The following is a 19,705-nucleotide window of genomic DNA, read 5'->3' on the forward strand; positions in this document are numbered from 1 at the left end:
ATTATGGATTTGCCTTTGCTGGGGCTTCTCAGAGACTCCCAACTCGGGGACAGGCTTGGGCTCATGGTGTGAACACAGGACTGAGTATAATGAACAATTAGCCCCGTGCACCTGGGCCCTTGCCTGTTCACACAGCCCTGACACATCTGTGACCTACAGCCAAGTCCTTGCCTCTCTCTGTGACTCACTTTCCCCATTTCTACAGCTCATCTTCCTCCCGGGTGGTTAGGAAGCTTCCTGAGTTAATATCCGGAAGGCATTTGGGACTCTCAAGGTCCAGGTTTGCTGTGGTCAATGGTGAATAATAATCATCATGTTCAGCTCTTGTAGTGGGTTCATCCATGACCCTGAAAGCCCTGTACAGAGGTCAGTGTCATTATCCCCGTGAACAGCTGGGGAAACTGTGACACTGAGAAAGGAAATGAATTGCCTGTGATCACACAAGCCGAAGTAGGACTAGATTTGAAGTCTCCTGAGTCCTATCTAGTATCTGGGCTGCTGGCTAATTGTTCCTGTGCTGTATCCTAGACCTCAGGAACGCCTTGGGGATATTGTGCAACCTGCAGTCATGCTTTCCAGTTAGCAGAGGCGGAGAACGTGTCGGATGGTGATGGCTGTCAGGCCTACTCCTCACCGGCTAGGTGTAAGAGATGAAAAGATGCAAGGTGCAGGGTGGTAAGGGCAGACAGGGACCCAGAGGACACCCCCAGCACTCAGTGGTGATGCTGGCACTAGCAGGATGCTTAGAGTTATTTTCCACTTGGGAGTATCTTTGGCCTAAGTGCGGTGTGCCCTTCCTAGCAGCAGCACCTGGGCGTGCAAACCCTGGGTACCAGTGTAGCTCAGCGGGAGTTGGCACGACATCCTCGAGACAGTCTGCACTGTGCCCAACTTCACCTCTGACGCAAGCGAAGAGACAGGGAGAAGTTCCCCAAACAGGAGGCCAGGAGGCTCTCGAGGTGCCCGCACTGTCCTGCCTTTTTCTCCCGTTGTTCCCCTGTTGTTTTGCTCACCCCCACATTTTAGCAGCACCCCAGAGCCTTTGCTCCAGGTCCCCTCACCCTGCACAGGTGTCACCGGCTCTCGGAGCATCAGTGGCTCCGCTTTCCCTTCTTCTCGCCTGGCTGCTTGACCTGGTCCACCCCATGTCTGTCTTCCTGCGAGGAAGGTGGGTCAAGTCCCCTTCTCTCCCACGGGCATACAGTAAGCCTGTGAGCAGAGATCAGTAGGATGTTGGCCATCTAACCCTGCCTTGCTGGCAGGCCTGGAGCACCCACAGGACACGTTCTGCTCCATGCTAGATCTCTCCTGAGCACCCTCTGCCCCTTCAGGGATGCTGTCGTGGAGCTGTTCCTCTGGCGGTTGCTTCATGCCCTGGGGGAGTCCAGTCCTCAAAGCCTCCTCCTCCTCCCTCTTCAGCAAGGCTCCTGTCGGAGAGCTAGTGTCAGCTCTCAGCTCCGTGCCCGCTCCCCCGGCAAGATCGGCCCGTGTGACTGCCATGCTCGCCTTTGCACCTCAACGCTGCCACTCTGCCCACACGAGTGCCATGCCGAGGGGCTGGCATGGGGTCCAGAGGGGTCAGGTCTCCCCCTAAGGCCAGCCCGAGCAGCACAGTCACTGCTGTTGTGACTGCCCTGGCTAAACGAGGAGCCGTCCCCTGCACGGGGAACTGGCAGCTTGACAAGCGCGTGGTTTGCACTGGGAAGGGGCGGCGATTCTGCCGAAGACTGGGGAGAGCAGGAGCGGGCTGCTGAAAGCTGGCGCCAGCCGCCAGGTCGCTGGCAAGCGGAGCTCGGGTTTTGCATGGGGCCGGCACGGCGTGTTTTCCTGGCGGTGATTTATAACGGTCCCGGAGCCCAGACCCCAGGAGCGTAGGATGCACGGGCCCAGCAAGAAGCGCTGAGCTCAGCCGTTCAGACTTTAACAGTCAGCAGATACCTCGTGGAGCGGCTTTAATTGTTTGTTTATTGAATTGTATTCGCTTAGTTATTCATTTTGCTCTTGGCCACGGCCGGAGCCAAGGGAGAGTGGAACGGCGCTCGGGGTCAGCAGGGGGTGGCGAGGACAGGGCCCTGCTGCAAACAGGAGGGCTTGCTCATCCTAAATAGCAATGGGCTTCAATTCCTGATGGCACAGGATGAGTAGGAGGCACAAACACACATCCTCCGTGCAAAGCATTGTGGACAAATGTCGATATCCAGCCTGGTTCGTGTTCTTATTGATTTTGGACATGGTGGAGCAAAGCAAAGGAGCCCAGGGTTTTGATCCTGATTCATGTTTTCTGGACAAGGCTTTTTTCTGTTTGGAACTGGCGTGCCATTTACCGGCGAGTCTCGTCTTTTGGGGCACTGCCGCCTTTTTATTTCCCCCCTGCTCGGAAGAGGATGCAGAATTGGAAAGATTTGCTGGAGAATCAGCTGTCCAGGACGGTTTTGCCCTAGGAAGGACCGTGTCAAAACGTCCTTTTCCTGCACAGCAGGCCCATCCCTGCATGTAGTCACAGCCGCGTCTGTCCATATTACTGACACGCGTTAGGCTTCCACCCTGCTACACCTGCAGGGCCAATGCAGGTAGGAAAGGGGCAGCGGGCTCTCTCCTGGCTCTTACATCACCTCATTAACTGAGCTTGGGATGGGTTTCATTTCTGCCTGTGCAACCACATCGATGCCAAAAGATTGCACCATAGGAGAGGACAGTGGGGTTACAAAGCATCTGCCCCAACCATATACAGATCATCCTCATCTCCTTCTTCTTGATCCCTTTCAGCCCAATTCAGCTGTGATCGATACTAGTTTCTAGTAACTAGTTTCAGTGCACCTGATGAAGCAGGATTTTGCTCATGAACGCTTGCGCACCTCTGATTCAGTTGGCCCGTGGATGTCAAAGTCATCCAACCCACAAAGAGGGATGTGGAGCTGGTCTGCAGACCAGATCAGAGCAGCCCCGTGCACCAGAGCGAGCACACAGGGCCCATCTGGCCCGAGCAGCTCATGCTCCCCTTAGCTCTGCATGCCACATGCAAACCGGGCCACGCGTGCAGATCCCACACGGGGCACACATCGCATGGGGTGCGTGGGGAAGAAACCCCCATTTCCCACTGGAAGTTGCTGAGCAGAAATGACCAGTTGCAGAGTCTGGGCTGCCCTCCCCAATCCTGTGTGGGGAAGCCCAGCTCCAAAGGATGCTGGTGAGAGTCAGTCTGCAGCCCTGCCTGGGCATCTCCAGTCTAGCTGGAGAGGATAAGGCACAGAATTAATACTGTTACACTGTTAATTTGGAAAGTCATCCGAGGATCACCAAAGCCTCTTACAAACATGGATTGGGACCCGTAGCGCCATGATGAGGCCTCTAAGGCATCCGTCGCTGAAGAGCTGCCAGCCAGGTGGGATGAGACTATGCCAGGGGCAGGACCGTGGACCACCCCCAGCCAGTGCGAACGCCGAGATGAGGTATATGTGTTCGTCGTACTCCTTGATTTGTTTCAGCCGTGCACCCTGGAGGCAGGAGCTCGCTGCCTTTCATCGTTTCGGTTCGTTTGCCATGTCAGTGCTTTGCTGGGGCGCTGGTGCACATCTGTCCCAGAAGGCTGCTCACCCAGATTTGGGTTCCTAGCTCTGCCACGGGGCAGCTCCAGGAAGGAAGGAGGGAAGCTGCACGTGGAAATGAATGAAACAGAACGAGGCAAATCCTGCCCTGGCTGCCTCGAGGATCACACTGTCATCTAAATGCTGACCTTAATCATGCTGTTCAAGCTGTGGCTGAGCAGGTGTAGGTGATGCCATGCTCACTTTGGTGGGATTGCAGAAAGTATAAGCCAGAGTTTGGCTGGGTCATATAACCCTTGTTGGAGCACCAGGACACCCGGGTTAACACTCCTGGGGGACTTTGAGCCTCCATCCTGTCTGTCCCCCGGATGACGGTAACTACAGCAGGCCGGCACCACTGGGGCCATGTTGAGCTATTACTTCAGAGCAGACTTGGAGCAAAGTGCCACCTCCTTTAGCTGCCGCATCGAGCTGTTTCCCCATCCAGACATGACCAGGCCTTGGCCCTGCTGAGCTGACGAGATCCTAGCAAAATGTAGCCTGGCTGCGTCCAACAAGGGAGCCCCGGGGAGACAACTGCATTGTGCAACTTGCTGGGCGTCTTCATTTCCATTTTCTTTCTGATGAACCAAACATGCAAAACACTGAGAAAAGTGACACTGTTGGACCCTTCGCCCGGGTGCAGCAGCCACTCCCCCAGACACGGTCCACGGATGAGATCAGAGCCACGTCTCCAGGGCTGGTGTCTTTTGCCAGCCCTGAGTCATTCCCCGGTGCATAGCAAGCCCTTCCACACTGTCTCTGTGTAAAGGGCATGCAACGCCGCTGTCCCAAGCTTGCAGGTGCCATCACTGCAAATGCTACAAATAGAGGCATTCAAGGAAGGCATTGATCTTCCATGGGCCTGAGGACAGTGGAGGAGCCAAGGGACGGGCCATCCTGAACAAAGCAGGGCAAACAGGATGCCCACGGCCAGAGCCAAGAACAAGGAGTCTCTAGCAAGCCACTTGTCTCGTGCCTCGGGACAGAGCTGAGTAGCTTTGTTTCAAGGCCTGTTTATTTTTTTCTCTTGGCACCGGAGCAGGGATATCAGCCTGCGCTGCCACTGGTCTGTGGGAGTGCAGCCGGCTTGCCATGCTCCTCCTCAGATACACGCGGCTTGGAAGGCTTCACGAGGCAGCGCCCATCCAGGCCTGGCCAACACGCATGCGATCAGTGGAAAGACTCCCGCTGGCTTCAGTGGGCTTTGGACTGGGCCCTTAAGGAGCAATGCTGAGAAGGGGGCAGGAGGATATTTCTTCCCCCCCTGCAACCCTCCTCCCCCATTTTCTTTCTCTCGGAAAGCAATATTTTGGTTGTTTCAAGGGAAAGAGGAACTCTCCCAGCCAAACAGCCAGCTGAGGGATGGGTCCTGTAAGCCACCTTCTGCTTACAGAGATTTCCCGGCCTGGGCCATGCCGGGCTGTGAGAGCCCCCCGAGATGTGCTCGCTGTCAGCAGAGCGCTCGACATGTAAGGCAGGTGCCTTCCCCACGCGCCCAGGTGGCAGCCCGGGGACGGAGCTGAGATGCGAGGGCTATGATGGAGGCAGCGTGGTCCCAGAGTGAAATGGTGGTTTAATTCTGCATTCGCTGCCCATACCTGGAGGAAAAACTGTTCCCTGACCCTAATTAGGCAGAGACACGAAGGGGAAACGGAGACTAGCAGAGACTTGTCTGGAGTATGTGAGGAACAGAGATAGAGAGCGAGCCTCGGCTCTCGGATCCCAGTCCTGCTGCCTGTCGGCTCCGCCAGGATCCCGCAACGCGGCACGGGAGGCCTGGCGTTTGCGTGTCACCGGAGGTCACGGCCGGTGCCAGCAGCGAGAGCAAGGGGACAGAATCCGCCGTCCCATTTCGTCCTGAGCGATTCACCCTTGGGAGCAAGTCCCCCCTTCTCTGCCACCCGGAGTCCGAGCTGCCGTGCCCCTCTCCTCTCGCCCGTTGAGCAGGGTGATTATTCGCCTCACCAGCTGTGGCTCAACAGAGCAGAACAAACAATTTGGTTCTGCATTTAGCAGCAAGCCAGGCAGGCCGGGGAGCATCGGGATCTTTTGTCGCTGGAGGTGGCGGTCCCAACTCACCTACCCGGTGAGCTTGCCTGTCTGCTAGCTGGGCTCCCTTTATGCACAGCCCCAGAGCCAAGACTTAGGCAGGATGCTGGTGTGCCATAGGAAGACAGGAGCCAGGCTGAGCTGGCCACAGCTGGAAGTCTCTCTCTTTCTCTCTCTCGATTGCATTTAGAGAGAAGGGCAAGTTTGAAAGGTTTTAAGCAAAATCCTCCCCACACGCCAAAAAAAAAAAAATCTGCTTGGGCTGTACGACACCAAAGGCAAGGAGGAAAACACAGAGAGCATCTCCGTTGCAGGACGAGATCCTTGCAAACCATAGCCTGGCTGCATCCAGTGTGAGAAATGCATGCCAGTGTTTCCTTTGCTCCCCATTTCTCACACTGTGCCCCACGTTTGCAGGCGCTGCAACAAAGCTGGGGCACGGAAGGCAAAGGAAAGAATTCGGCCTTCACGCCGCCAGGTCCAGGTCCCTTCTTTTTTTTTTTCTCTCCCTCTTGTTATTTTTTTTCATTCCAGTTTTCCCTGCTGGCTCCTCTTTCCAGCCTGTGACGATTGCACTCTGGGTTGGTCGCTGCTGCAGGAGTCTGGGCTGCTGCACGGTGAGCGGGGGTCTAGGCTTGCAACAACCGGAGGAGTATTATAGGAAAGAAAGTGTTTAGAAACAGCAGCAGTGGAGGACACACAGAAACAGAAAGGAAATATGGTCGTGTCATGGTTGAGCTGCTTAACAGGGAGCTGGAGTGAGGTGCCAGCATTTGGTCTCGTTTCTCCTACAGGGTAGGCAGAGACCAGAAAGGAGGAGAAACTCTGTGTGTGTGTGTAACAGTTTAAAAAAACATTTGAGAGTCCTGAAATGAACCCCCGTGTCTGGCTGTTTCCCTGCTCCACTTTGTTGTGTAATCAATCCTGTAGGCGAGTGGTGGAAGAAAGGCTGCCTTAAAGAAGTCATAGACACAAAAGGAAAAGCGAGGGGCCTCTTCTGGGGCCAATGGACCCTGTGTTGCGTTTAATCTCCCTGGACAAACTGGTGGGCTTTTCTGACTCGTCGCTAGGTGTCGTCACTGTCCAGCCAGGCCAAGCCACCTGCTGACCGCCCAGAAGCACCGGGCAGAAGTGCCCGATCAGGTGTTAGGCTGGATGGACGAGAGACGACGCGATGCATATGCCATTGCCATTGTGCGTCTCAATGGTGAGTCCTTCCCGGGAGCAGGGAAAGGGCACTCAGGCGTTTCGAGGCTCCTCATCGCAGAGAAAGCCTCCCAGGACAGGACAGCTGGAACGGGTGGTCTCACGGGCGCGCGGGGAGTCAGAAGAAGCTGCCAAGGCGGGGGCAGTTTGGCTTTCAAGGTGAAGAGTAAGAGAAATCGGAGAAGAGCACGACGTGAATTTGAGAAGGTCAAGTTGGGTGATCCTTTGGCCATGACTACTCAAGAGGAATGGGCAACTGAGCCCTTACATTAGACCAAGTGACTGACGGCTCTCGCTGCCAGGCTCCCGCCTGGGCACCTCCCAACCTACGCTTACAGGATGCAGCTGTGCTTTTCATGCTTCCAGTTCTGCCTGGAATAAGACAGTCTTGGGATACCGTGGCCAAGAAAATGAAAATTGCAGCAGAGGACCAGCAGGCTTGAGGGACTGGTGGTGGGACATTGAGCCTCCAGCCTTCAAACCATGAGTCCGAATGCATCCAAGGTTAATAGTGACCTAATATCCCAATATCGCTAGCCAGCAGTAATGATTTAGTGGCTTCCATGAAACACAGCGGTGCTCTCACTTGCGTTCTAGCGGATGGGCATCTTTGCGACGGGATCCGGATGAGCTCAGGTTTGTAGATTAGACAGCAAAGGAAACCATGGTGGTCATCTTGTCTGTTTTCCTGCAGAGAAGAGGCTATAATCTCTCCCTGAGATAACTCCTGTCAGAGCTGGAATGTAACTTCTATAGAAACACCGAACCCTGACTTAAAAATATCTAGTATCGGAGTGAGGGGTTCGGTATTTAATGTCCGACTTTGCCAAACTTCAAATAAGAAGCTGAGGACTGAGTGGGCCATGGAGACTCGCTTTCAGAGGGACCCCCCGATCCGGATTAAGTGGCGATCCCAAAAAAGAAAGCTTTCTTGGTTCTACCTGGCTCGTGATTGCTCTCTAGCACAGTCCATCCAGAAACTCTCAGGGACATGATTTTCTCTGGAAATGTAGAAAGTTCGAGGGGAAATGGTTTTAATAGGCCCCAATTCTGCTTTGGAAGAGGTGGACTCCCAGAGGACCCTTTCCCCAAGTGATCGTCCCCAACTGCTAGCTAACCTCTGGGCCAGCCGAGCTCCCCTCGGCCATCTCCTCCCTCCCCCGGCATGACTCTTTCTTCCCCCTCCTCTGCTGTCACTGAACTCAGGCTTTGAGATGCAGCCGGGCCCCCCGTCCCCGCATCTGCCCCTTTGAAGTTCAGTAACGGCTTGCAGATGTCCTCACAGCTGCATGTGTCCTCACCCAACCAGGTAGCATCACTGGTGCCGGGGAGAAAAATAGCCACAGGCTGCATCTACGTGAGCGGCGGACTATGCAGTTGTTACCATGCGGTCATTGAGTACTTGCTTAACCGGGTGCTAAATGCCTGTGCAGTAACGGGCAGTATTGCACAGTACCGTCACCGCCCCGATTTTCTGAGATGCTGCTGCACAGTAGCAATGAGTTACTGCGCAGCGGCTCGTCACTACTGCACAGTAGCGTTGCCATCACGGGTCATGCCTGGTGATGCTACGGCGTTGTAGCATCTCGTGTTGATGCACCCTACAGAGCTGGCTTTAGGGGATGCCGCTCAGTGCGAGCATCCTGCACACTGCTGAATCCCTTTGGGGTGAGGTATCGAGTCTGGACCCATTTGCAGCCTCTTTTTAGCACAGCAGGTTCACTGAACTGATCCTCCCCCCACTTTTCTGCTATGCTGTATCAGTGGTGACCAACCCGAGTGAGTAGCGCAGGTTTAGTTCAGGAGCTATGGCAATTAATGCTGCCGCTGCTCCCCCCCCACCAAATGTCTGGTTCCAAGAGGAGCCCCTGGGCCAGATGACAGCTCCATGGGCCAGATCCAGCCAGGAGGACATATCTTGGTTAACCGAGATCTAGACCATTGTCTGGCTTCCTCTTGTCCCAGAGGAAAAAGGGGGCTCAGCTCATCCTAGTTCTTCATCTGCTCTGGCCTTGCCACAGCCTCCAGCTTGTTCTCCAGATGGAAATTCTTACCATTTTCCTCCAGTTTCTTCCATGACAAACATCTAATCCTGCTCAGCAGGGAGGTGAACTGGGTGACTTCTGAAAATCTCTTCCAGCCCTGCATTTATATGGTACTTCTAAACCAGAGGGAGAATTGCTCTTGAAAATCCTTCCATTTGCTCATCCCTTCTGCCCCCAGCATGGGTTAATCCTGCAGAAGGCAGCACGGGAAGAAACTGCAAGGCAGCTTAGCCACCGATGCGGTGGAAGAGAGCGGTCAACTTTCCCATGCTCTGCAGAATAGCAGCCGAGCCTGGAGGTGTGAGACTTCATCCTGCGTCACAGCCCTGTGACAAATCCGGACCCGGTCCTGCCATCCCTGGCCGCAGTGAGAGCTGAATTGGGCTCATAAATGGGGTTACCTACTTCACCCGACAACCCTCTGCTTTGCCATTTCCCCTGCTGCACCCCACAGGCATCTCCCCTTCCCCTTAACGATCCACATTTCCTTCCCATTGCCCTACTCGTGAGGCCAGGGGTGGCCTTTGCCATGCGCTTCGAGATCTGGGGATGAATAGGCCAGAGCAAGGTATTATTGTGGTTGCAATCATCATTGCCCTCACCTGGGTGTCAGTGGGTGCATCCACCCTGCAGGTCAGCTTCTCTCTGTCCTCATCAGAAGCCGGGCTATGAATGGTGATGGGGGAATCCAGGCTCAAGTGCCAAAGGCGGGGTGGGAGAATAGTGGACCCTCTCCTCCCCATGCCATGCTCCCGACAGGAGAGCGTGCTCAGCTCATGGCCATGCTGCAACCCTGATTAAAGACTCTAGTTCATACAAAGGCACCAGTTCCTCAGGAGGCCTAACACATTCCTCCGGGAATTAGCACAGGTCACGTGGCTCCCGATTGTGTGCTGCGTGTGTCAGGCGGTGAGGCTGCCACGTTCAGGCGCCCCTCCCCAAGCCTCCCCCAGTTAGGGGTTGGGACCTACAGTGATAATGGCCTATAGACAGGCTCTCGGATGGCACTGCTGCCCTTCGGGGGGTTGTGCAGGCACAGCACAGGGTCTGCAGCAGGCGCCGTGTGTCTGCCCGCCTTCCCCCCGGAGGCTGCAGGATCCAGAGACTGGGAAGTTTGGGGAACTCCGTGCTCGTCTCAGGGGACCTGCTTGAGACGAAACATCTGCTGCTGTTGGCCGTGTCCGTTCTGCGGCAGCGTCCCAGGAGACCTGCCTGCTCCCGGGGTCTGTGCGTACCTGCCATCTGCCTGTCTGTACACATGGGCCTGTGCCACCTCCATCTCCTGAGCCCAGGTCACATGCAAGCTGCAGTCTCTGCTTCACCTTACCCTTGGCCATGCATCCAGGGGAGCACTTGGCAGCCTGACCTGTTCCTCCCCGCAGCAATGGGGATAGGAGAGAACTGCCTCCAGGTTTGGGCTTTCAGTCCCCAGAGTGAGCAGTAGAGAGCAGCACAGGCCCGGGAAGCAAGCTCCCTCGCTAGCAACTGCAGATAGGACCTCTGTAATGTTCCCGAAGTGAGGGACTGAGTCTTGAACCAGGACTTCTCCTTCCCATCCAGGCCTTTTTACTGGCCTAATCCTAGCAGTGGGTCAGCTTCAGCTCTTAGACGCCTGAGCCTAGCTTGGTCATGCACGGACTAGGATAACAGGAGGGGAGACAGGGGTGAAGGTGGCAGCTCCCCAGTGATGAACTTGTGATCCTTTCTGCCCTCTGTGCTCTGGGACAGAAGTTTCATCTGCCGCTTTGACCCAAATCCGCTGGGTCTGATCTGACATTCAGCCAGGTTTATCTTCAACTAGTTTCAGCCTTCTTGAAACTGGTTTATGTGCACTGATCTTCTGTTCTCTTACAGGTTTAAACCAGTTTCTGATGACTTGTGTGTAACTTCTGCCCTTAGCCTTTGTGTTTGTGGAGCCAGCCCCTTGGGTCTAGAGTGATTTGAATGGTCTTCCTCTTCTCTTCTAGGGGGTGTGAAAGCCTGTTCCCTCAACTGCTTGGCCGAGGGCTTCAATTTCTACACGGAGAGGGCTGCGGCTGTGGTGGATGGGACCCCCTGCCGGCAGGACTCCAATGACATCTGCGTCAATGGGGAGTGCAAGGTACTTTCTGGTTGCTGGAGAAGGACCAAGGGCGGGTTGGGGATCCCTGGAAGGTGCTTTCCTCCTGGAGTCTCCACATCCCAGTGCTGTCCGTGGAAAATACAGCAGTGGCCTCCATGAACCCTAGACATATGCAGTGGGGGCTGACGTTCAGCAGTGATGTCAGTGGGGCTTGAGGCTGCCAAAGGCTGCTTCAAGGCTGGAGCCACACAGCCCTCCCATCCCCGCAGCTCAAGGAGGGTGACCACAGTCCTGTATTTGGGACACCCTGCCTCCTTTCTCCTTCTGCTCCTTCGTTCCTTGGCTGCCCTGGCTTTCTTAGCACGCTCTCTTCTACCTCGCTGCTTCTCTGGAAGCCCTCACACCAAATATGCTACCGACATTGGTCATTGACATGATTCAACCAGTAGTGCAACAAAGCGGGTGTGGAGCGGGTGCAAAAGGGGCAGCAGCTGCACTACTGCCGGTGTAGCAGTGATGCTGGCCCACGTGTGACTGCCACCCGCAGCACTCGAGTGCCCAGTGGCACCTCTGGATTCTCCTCCTTGTGGCAGCTACTCGACACCTTCCTGAACCAGAGGGGCACAGACGGAGACAGGTGCAGGGTGCCTGCTCGCTGGACAGAAGGAGGGAGGGAGAGGGATAGACACATTAAAGATGGGGGAAAGAACGGCTCTTCTGTTGCTTGATCTTATATTTTGCCATCAGCAGCTGATGGAGACGAAAGCCAAGAGTTTCTTTTCCTGGGGTCCTGGCTTTCCTGTCACTGCCCAAAGCACCTGGCTTACCTGTGGGACATGCCCTGTGGAGCAAAAACACAGACATTTCTTTGTTTCTTGTGTTGCTCCAGGCCCTGGAACAGGCGTTGCTCTTTGTTCTGTTCTCCAAGGGCAAAGTGAGGTCCTCGGCTGGGTTAATGATCAGCCTCTTGAACCTTCCTTCCTCTGGGTACTTTGAAATGGTATCTGGAGGTCTATAAATGCTGCTTTCTGAAGGAGAAGAGCTGCAGGAGCTGGGAACTTCCCCCAGCAGCAGGCCCCTCCGCCTTTGCTTGTCTCCCTGCCTGTGCCTCTGAAATCTGCCTCTTTCTGTAGATATGTGTGTACAGCAAAATGAAGGCACGGCTGTAGCACAGACGCCCACACCAGTTCAAATCCAGCCAGCTCAGGGACAAATAGCAGTGGAGACGGGGAGGCAGAGGCGTCGGCTTGGGTCAGCCACCCGAGTACAAACCTGCCAGCAGCTTGATGGGCATGATCCTTGCCACCCCTACGGCCTGGAGGCTCTGGGGCTCTGGGATGGCAGCTGACACCCATGACTTGCATTTCTGCCGTGCCTGGTGCTCCACTTCAGTGCGTGCATTGGACATAGGCTACATCAGATGAGAACCCACGCTCCAGCAGTTAAAGTGGGGCTCCTTCTCTGTGCCGACGCCCCCAGGGACTTAATGGGCAGGAACCAGCCTCCCTGCTGAACAACCATCCTACCTGCGGGCACAGGCTGGACTCTAGCATGTCTTCTGGGCTCTAAGCCCAGCTCTGCCCTAGACAGGTGTGAAGCAACTCGCTTCACCCAGCTGCACCTCCATGCCCCACTCTACACGGGCAGTAGCACTTACTTAACAGTGGGCACGTCTACATGTGCCATTCATGTGAAGCAATAAACTCTGGAATTTATCGCTATTTGAACACGCACCTGGGACCGCAGCACACTGAGCGGGGTTGGAGCAGCTACAGCGGGCCCCGGGGGTCCGCCTGCCAGCCTGGGGCTGCTTCCCCCAGCTCAGCGTGCTGCGGAGGGCCTTCCCCGCAGCCAGGGGACAAGTGGGCAACCATGAAACCATTGCCTCAAGCCGTGTTGCCGGGTTGGGATAAGGGAATCCACTGTCACATCCCGCCAGCAGTTTGCCCAAGGCCTGTTCGTTCTGGGTTGAGTGGCTTTCAATCTTGGTCCCTGCACTGCTTCCATCTCTTGCCCCTTTTCTCCTATTGCCCCTTAGCTGTGTCCTACGGGTGGCAGAAGGAAGGCTATGCTGAACAACCCCCCGCTGGCGTGAGATGTAGATGAGAAGGAGGAATAAAATCAAGGCAGATTGGGCTCCCTGAGAGACCTACACCGTCATTCGTTTCCCAAGACACCTGGGACCTCTCCTGGGACCCAGTCTGGAGGTCTGTCCCATGGGGGAATGGGGGCATGAGTACCTAATGCCTGCTGCTCTTTCCTTCTAGCACGTGGGCTGTGACCGCATACTGGGCTCTGACTTGAAGGAGGACAAGTGCCGCGTGTGCGGTGGCGACGGGAGTACCTGTGAGACCATCGAAGGCATTTTCAACCAGTCCCTGCCTGAAGGAGGTAAGGAGCAGCCAGGGAGGCAGCCTTGCGTTTCCTTCATATCTGCTGGTTTTATCCTGGGAGAATCTACTGGCTTGGTCCTTAGCTTGGCGGGAGGTAAAGGGCTCGCTGTGCTTGCCGGGGGTCATACTTCTGCCAAAGCCACCTGGAAAGGCAAATGCTCCAGAGGTACATCCTCAAGTAGGGTTCAAGCACACCTCTGGGCTCTGCTGAGATCCTCGATTGAGCCCCACTTGCTCACACAGGGTCTGCCAGCACTTGGCTTCCCACCGGTAGAGTTGGGCACCTCGCAGCTGCGGTGGCACCCACAGATCCCTGCTCTACCACCTCAGGCTTTCCTCTGCAGCCTGATCCCAGCAGGGCAAGGTCTCCCCGCTGACCCGGGGCACTGGGGTGTCTTCCAGGTTATGAGGAGGTCATCTGGATTCCCAAGGGCTCGGTGCACATTGATATCCGGGAGCTGAACCTTTCCATCAACTACCTAGGTGAGAAAGCAGCAGGCTTGGGAATCCCGGGGTGTAAAGCTGGGAGGCTCACACTGCGCCATCAGGGAAATCCAAATCAGAAGTCGTTTCCATGCCCGTACCCCTCCCTCTCTGTGGCCAGCATGGCAGCTCTCTCCCCAGTGGGGTGTTTGGCCTGGAGGGGTCGGGGAGGGTAAACTATTCTTTACACTAGGCGGCCTGGTGCACTGGGTGGAGCACGTCCCCCTTTGCAGGGGACGGCACCCGCTGAAAAGGCCTGCCGCTTGCTGACAGCTGAGGCAGGACCGGGATGTATTCGTGTGCGGTGTGGACAGCCCGTCCCCACTGCGGCTCTGCCCTGCACGTACTGTTCAGCAACCACCGCGGTAACCCTAAGCAAGCCCCACGCCCCCCTCGGCACCTCCCTCTAAGCCAACATGTCAGGCTGGGGTTTAAAAATAGGCTGCCTCCCGTTTTCCTTGGCCTCAATTTTCCAGCCAGACTCGAGCATCTTGTTTTTCCAAAGGGCTTTGCAATTAATCAGCGACAACTGCAGGGGGCCGGGGGGGAGCGCGGCTTTCCACACCTCGCCCAGCAGCTCACCTGCAGCGCTCCCAGGGAAGCGACGCCGACGCCGACACCGGAGCCGGCCCTGAGGTCACAGCGGGAAGGGAGCTCCCTCTTTCCTTGCAGCTGTCCTGGGAGACCTGCATTCACGAACGCAGCCCACAGGCTGCCGTGCAAGGCAGGCTGGCTCCCAAGGGGCAGTGTCACCTACCGGAGCCTGCTGCGATGCTCCCTTAGCCTTCCTTGTTCATCGGGAATTAACTTGTTCACCTGGGCCGATGCCAGCTATGGGGCGGGCTGGGATTGCATCCCCCCCCCGCATTCCCTCCACTGTTCATTGTGAAAGGTAAGGTGCCCCATGCCCGGTGCTAGCACTGGGGTCCCTTGCATTGTCCAGCACATACCACTCTGTGCCATGGCCAGTCTCAAGGGAAGAAAGTCTTCCCCATCCTTCTCACAACCACAAGAACATCCTCCCTGCCCGAGTGCTGCAGAGAAGGACACATTCAAAGTGTTGACAACAGCAGCAGGCAGGTAGTAATGAAGGACCTAGGTGCAATGGTGTGTGTGTATACAGGAGAGGGAGACAGGGAGAGTAGGTCCCCTCTAGCGACTGCCATCAGCAACAGCAGCTGGCTGCACACTCCCAGCTATTGAGGTCCTTCTTCAGCCCAAGCTGTAGACTGTAGAGGCCTGTGTTTCCAGCATCATAGACTTCAGATCTGAGATGAGCTGAAGCCCCGTGTTGTCTCTGTGCAGGGCTTTGTGGCCACAGTTCGTTCTGCTACCAGGATTTGAGAAGACCTTTGCCAAGTGCCTTCCTATGTGCTATCCCAACATAGTCATCTCCCCAGAATTGGCCAGCAGGTCCTGGACCTCGGCAGTATGAGTGGCCCAGTGGCAAGTTTGCGAGCCTGGGAGTTGAATCGGGCACGGGCTTCCAAGGGAGGTGATGCTCTCCCCTACCTTGGAGGTCTTCAAGAAGAGGTTGGACATGCACATCTAACCCCAGCACCCTTTCCTGCCCAGGACATAGGGGGTCGGACTCGACGATCTACTGAGGCCCCTTCCGCCCCAAACATCTCTGAATCTATGAGTGACAAGATCAGTGGTCAAACCCATCTCGGTCACTGCCTTCAGACGTGGCCTTGAGCAAGTCGCGAGTTCTCTACAGCTCAGTTTCTTTCCTGCAAAGACGGGGATAACAGATTTCTCCTCCTTTGTAACAATGCTGAGTCCTAAGGACGAAGAGCACGGTGTCGTGGCTAAACACTGCGTTACGCAGTGAGCGGTGAACGCAGTCAGAGCAGCTCGATACTACCGCGGTGCGAGTACTAGACGTGCCGTCGAAGCTGTGTTCCCCCGGGGCTGCTCAGAGAGAGCCCGTGGCCTCTCAGCAAGGACGCCCGTTGCGCGGGGGCAGCTCCCGGAGAAAACGGCCTCCACGCTCAACACTCTTTCCCCTCCTTGTCCTTCCAGCACTGAAAGGGGAGAACGGCGAGTACTACATCAATGGCAAGCTCTCCATCGACCCACCGAGGCGCTTTGACATAGCTGGGACGACGTTCCACTACAGGAGATCTCAGGATGAACCCGAATCGCTGGAGGCCTTAGGACCTACCAATGCCACTCTCATTGTCATGGTAGTATAGCTTTGCTTCCCCACATTCCCACCAGGCTTAGTCTTGACTGAACAGTCACTTCCAGTTTTCCTCTCCCCCTACACTTGCCCCAGACATAGTGCCGGCCAGTCTGCAACACACTCCCTGTTCCCTTGTTATAAGGCCAAACTCTCAGCTTTGCCTTCCCCTGTATGGGGGCACTCCTAGACGCAGAAGGCCCAGCCTCGGCTGTAGCTGCACGGGCTCCTGTCCCCTCCCGATCGCTTCTCAACCCGCTACTCTGGCTTCACGCCTCTCCTGCTACCCTGCTGCGCCGACCCGAGGCTTAATAGATATCAAGTCAAAAATAGCTGCAGAGCTAGAGGAGGGGCAGGCGAGGACCCCGCCGCACACACCTGCGTTCACGCCCAGCTCTGACAGCGCGTTGGCACCGATGCACTGACAACACCTCTTTCCACAGGTTCTCGTACGGACAGAGCAGCCAGGGATTCGGTACAAGTTCAATGCACCCATCACCCGGGACACCTTAAACCAGTACTCTTGGCACTACACCCCATGGACCAAATGCTCAGCTGTATGCGCAGGGGGTGAGAGGTTTGACTGTGCTTCAGCAGGGGAGAGGCGTATGTATCTGCAACCCCCTGTGACTCCCGAGCGCCAGGCCTTGGCCACGCAAGACAGCCCACGGCGGGATTTGGTTTGGCAGCCTTTTTAGTCAAGCATTTTCATACAATGACCTCACACTCAGGCACTTGCAACTCGGTGTCAGTCAACATGGTTTTGTGGGCCACGTGTCCGGTCAAACCAGCTGAGTTTCATTCTTTAGCTAGGCAACAAGAGTAGCTGGTAAAGGGAACTGTGTTGACATGATGACCTAATCCACTTGAAATTCGGTGGCTTGTGTTATGCAGGTCAGACTTAGATGATCATAATGGTCCCGTCTGGTCTTCAGATCTACACATCTGTGAACTGATGCACCTCAGATGCTTCCCAGAATCCCTTGGACTAGTTCCTGTGGGAATTGAAGCAGTGGTTTATATGATGTGTCTGGTGTCTCTGGAGAACGTGGCTGCAAGTGACTGAGCAAATGTTGAGAAGAAGGGAGAGGCAGTTTCAAACACAAGGTCTAATAATGTTTCATATTTGAAGTTAGGGACCTCCTTCCTGGCCTGTGTGCTAGGCCTCAGCAAGGGGAGTGAAGGAAAACAATGTTCACGGCGTTTCTTCCCACTGCTTTCCCCTCCGTAATTTTGCTCAAAAACTGGTCAAACCAGCTGAGAGTAGCTTTGTTGCAGGAAGCTGTTATCGCAGGTATCGCTTAACCAAATAGCCTCAGGTTTGCTGTAAAAACGCTTACTTGTGGCCTGAGCTGGCCTATCAAGTCCCAGTGCAATCTGGCTGATTGGGTAGATTTTTGAGAGAAGGAAGGGCTTGGCTGGAAATAGAAATGTAGGTATGACCCTAAGTAGCTCTATGATGTAGACCCAGGAGGAAGCGAGCGGCGGTGTACTGTACCTGCAGACTGACTGGAGGGGCATGTCGAGCAGTTCAGCAACCTGCACTCGCATTCAGGCTACGTCACTCTTTCTACCATTTCTCATCTCTTTGGCAGGCAGTCAGGCCCAGTCCATCGTATGCAGAAAACTGTCCGACAGCTCGACAGTCTTCAACCATTTCTGTAACCCTGAAGCCAAACTACCTGAGAGGCAGAGGCCGTGCAACACTGAGCCATGTCCACCGGCGTGAGTACAACGGCCTCTGTGCGACAGGTCGTCTCTGCTGGCGGAGCGTGGGGTGATGGGGCTGGTGGGATGGCTGATGGGGGTCTTAGATGGACAGCCAGGCTGGATCAAAGACTTATTCCCCCTTGGGGTCTTCGTGACAACCCAGACTGCAGCTACGGCAAAACACACCCCCTGTCACATATTGTCGATGACTGCCCGCTGACTACGTTCAGTGGTGGGCTATAGGAACAGCACGTGCCACTGAGGACACTATCGGCGATTATGCACGGGCTGAGTGACTCACAGATGCTCTGTGCCATAATACCCAGCAATGCACTAATATAGATTTCATGGATTTTTAGGGTCGGAAGGGACCTCTGTAGGTCATCGAGTCCGACCTCCTGCCCTGGGCTGGAAAGAGTGCTGGGGTCAGATGCTTGTCTAGCCAGGTGCTTGTCTAGTCTCCTCTTAAAGACCTCCAAGGTAGGGGAAAGCACCACCTCCCTTGGAAGCCCAGTCCAGATTTTGGCAACCCTCACCGTAAAGAAATTTTAATATATGTATAGCACAGTTGGGTTCCCTGGAAAAAGGGGGCTAAAATAATTGTTAGCATTAGTAAAACAGCATCAACTTGATGTGAGAGTAAAATGGAGCCAGGCAAGATCTAGCAGCAGAAGCAGTGGGAATAGAAAGCCAGCGGATAAATTATTACGTCGATAGCTTTGCCCTATAGCACTCGGTCCTGACTGACTCGGGAGCCGTGTGTGTCATCAGTGTTCACCAAAGAACCGTGACAGTGCACACACGCCTAGGCGAACCGGAGGAAACAACCTTCAGTTCACAAGTCAAAACTACAGCCCCTGAATGCCTGCCAACAAGCGGCCGAGTGTTACTAACTTCAGTCGAGCTCACACATTGCATCGTGCAAACCCCGAATGCCGTCTTTGACATCTTCTGCGAAGAGCTTGGGGTAATAAGTTGATTTGCTGCTTGAGGCTTGGGAGCCGCGGTCTGGCTTAGGGAGATGAGAATAGAGTAGCTATGCAGAAGTAATGTGCAATGCTAGCGTAGGCCCATAGAGAAGGTGTGAGCTGCAAACATCCTGTGTGAGAATTCAGTTAGCCAACAGCAACCACAAGCGTGCTCTTGGCTGGGTTGAGACAGAGGAGGTAACAGTCTTGTCTAAAAGCTTTGCGTAAAAAAGGGAAACGGCTTTCGACAGGTCCCGGCAGAGCCAATATGAGACCGTGTGCCCTCGTCTTAACCCTGCTGGAAGCACATTTGGCCACTTCTTCCAGAAGCTTGTGCTGCGAGGTGGAGGCTGTTGAAGTGCACGGTGCCGAGTGCAGCTTGCTTTTGGACTCGACCAGAGCTTGGCAGAGGAACGGGAGCCACCGGTTGCATCTCTGATGTCTGGATACTCGTTCCTGGTATCCCAGGTGAACTGAGGCACATGAGGTGTAGGAAGAAGAGCTGAATCCTCGGCATTGTAGGGACTGCAGAAGAGGACTTGAGAGCAAGAAGCGTGCTCTTGGGGAAAGAATTGAAAGCAGCCCAGAAGCAAGCTCAGGAAAGTGGTTGGCTGTGAACACGTATAAGCAGCGCTCAGATTGAGGCTCGGGAGTTCACAGGAGCCCACACAGAGACAGTCTGGCTATCAAACCAGCCAGGACCTCATACCTAACTGCTAATAAAAATGTTGCAAACCCAGTGGAGTTAGAGTGCCCGTGCATCCGCCAGAGAAGGAGATGTGGCAGCGCAAGGGTGGAGATGCCTGGGAATCGCACTGGGAAAACCTGTAGTCGCTAAAAGCCAGGGAGCAAGTGAATCAATCGAAATCCCACTTAGGATAAAGGCAGGCAGCATTATGCTGCAGGAGCTGGGGGCTTTTTTCTGTGATGGCAGAGTAGGGAGGCTTACTAATTGGCTAACCACCCTACCTTGGGGGTCTTCAAGAGGAGGTTGGAGAGATAGCTGGCTGGGGTATT

General features: G+C 55.1%; 1 protein-coding gene across 3 annotated transcripts in view; it reads left to right on the forward strand.

Annotated features, from left to right (window-relative positions):
* The window catches only part of ADAMTS10 (ADAM metallopeptidase with thrombospondin type 1 motif 10), a 69,699-nt gene that overhangs the window by 43,347 nt on the left and 6,647 nt on the right, over positions 1-19,705 (forward strand). The window contains exons 15-21 of one of the 3 annotated variants that reach the window (XM_019557074.1): positions 10,855-10,988; positions 13,217-13,340; positions 13,745-13,825; positions 15,851-16,014; positions 16,454-16,580; positions 16,946-17,117; positions 17,606-17,693. In XM_019557074.1, the coding sequence (XP_019412619.1) occupies positions 10,855-10,988; positions 13,217-13,340; positions 13,745-13,825; positions 15,851-16,014; positions 16,454-16,580; positions 16,946-17,076 (761 nt within the window). In that variant the 3' untranslated portion in view covers positions 17,077-17,117; positions 17,606-17,693. Of the gene's footprint in view, positions 1-10,854; positions 10,989-13,216; positions 13,341-13,744; positions 13,826-15,850; positions 16,015-16,453; positions 16,581-16,945; positions 17,121-17,605; positions 17,736-19,705 lie in introns of those variants that run through there. The other 2 variants (XM_019557072.1, XM_019557073.1) reach the window with 2 other exon arrangements.

Source organism: Crocodylus porosus, unplaced genomic scaffold (genome assembly GCF_001723895.1).
Source record: "Crocodylus porosus isolate Cpor-Errol unplaced genomic scaffold, CroPor_comp1, whole genome shotgun sequence".
NCBI classification, from domain to species: domain Eukaryota; kingdom Metazoa; phylum Chordata; order Crocodylia; family Crocodylidae; genus Crocodylus; species Crocodylus porosus.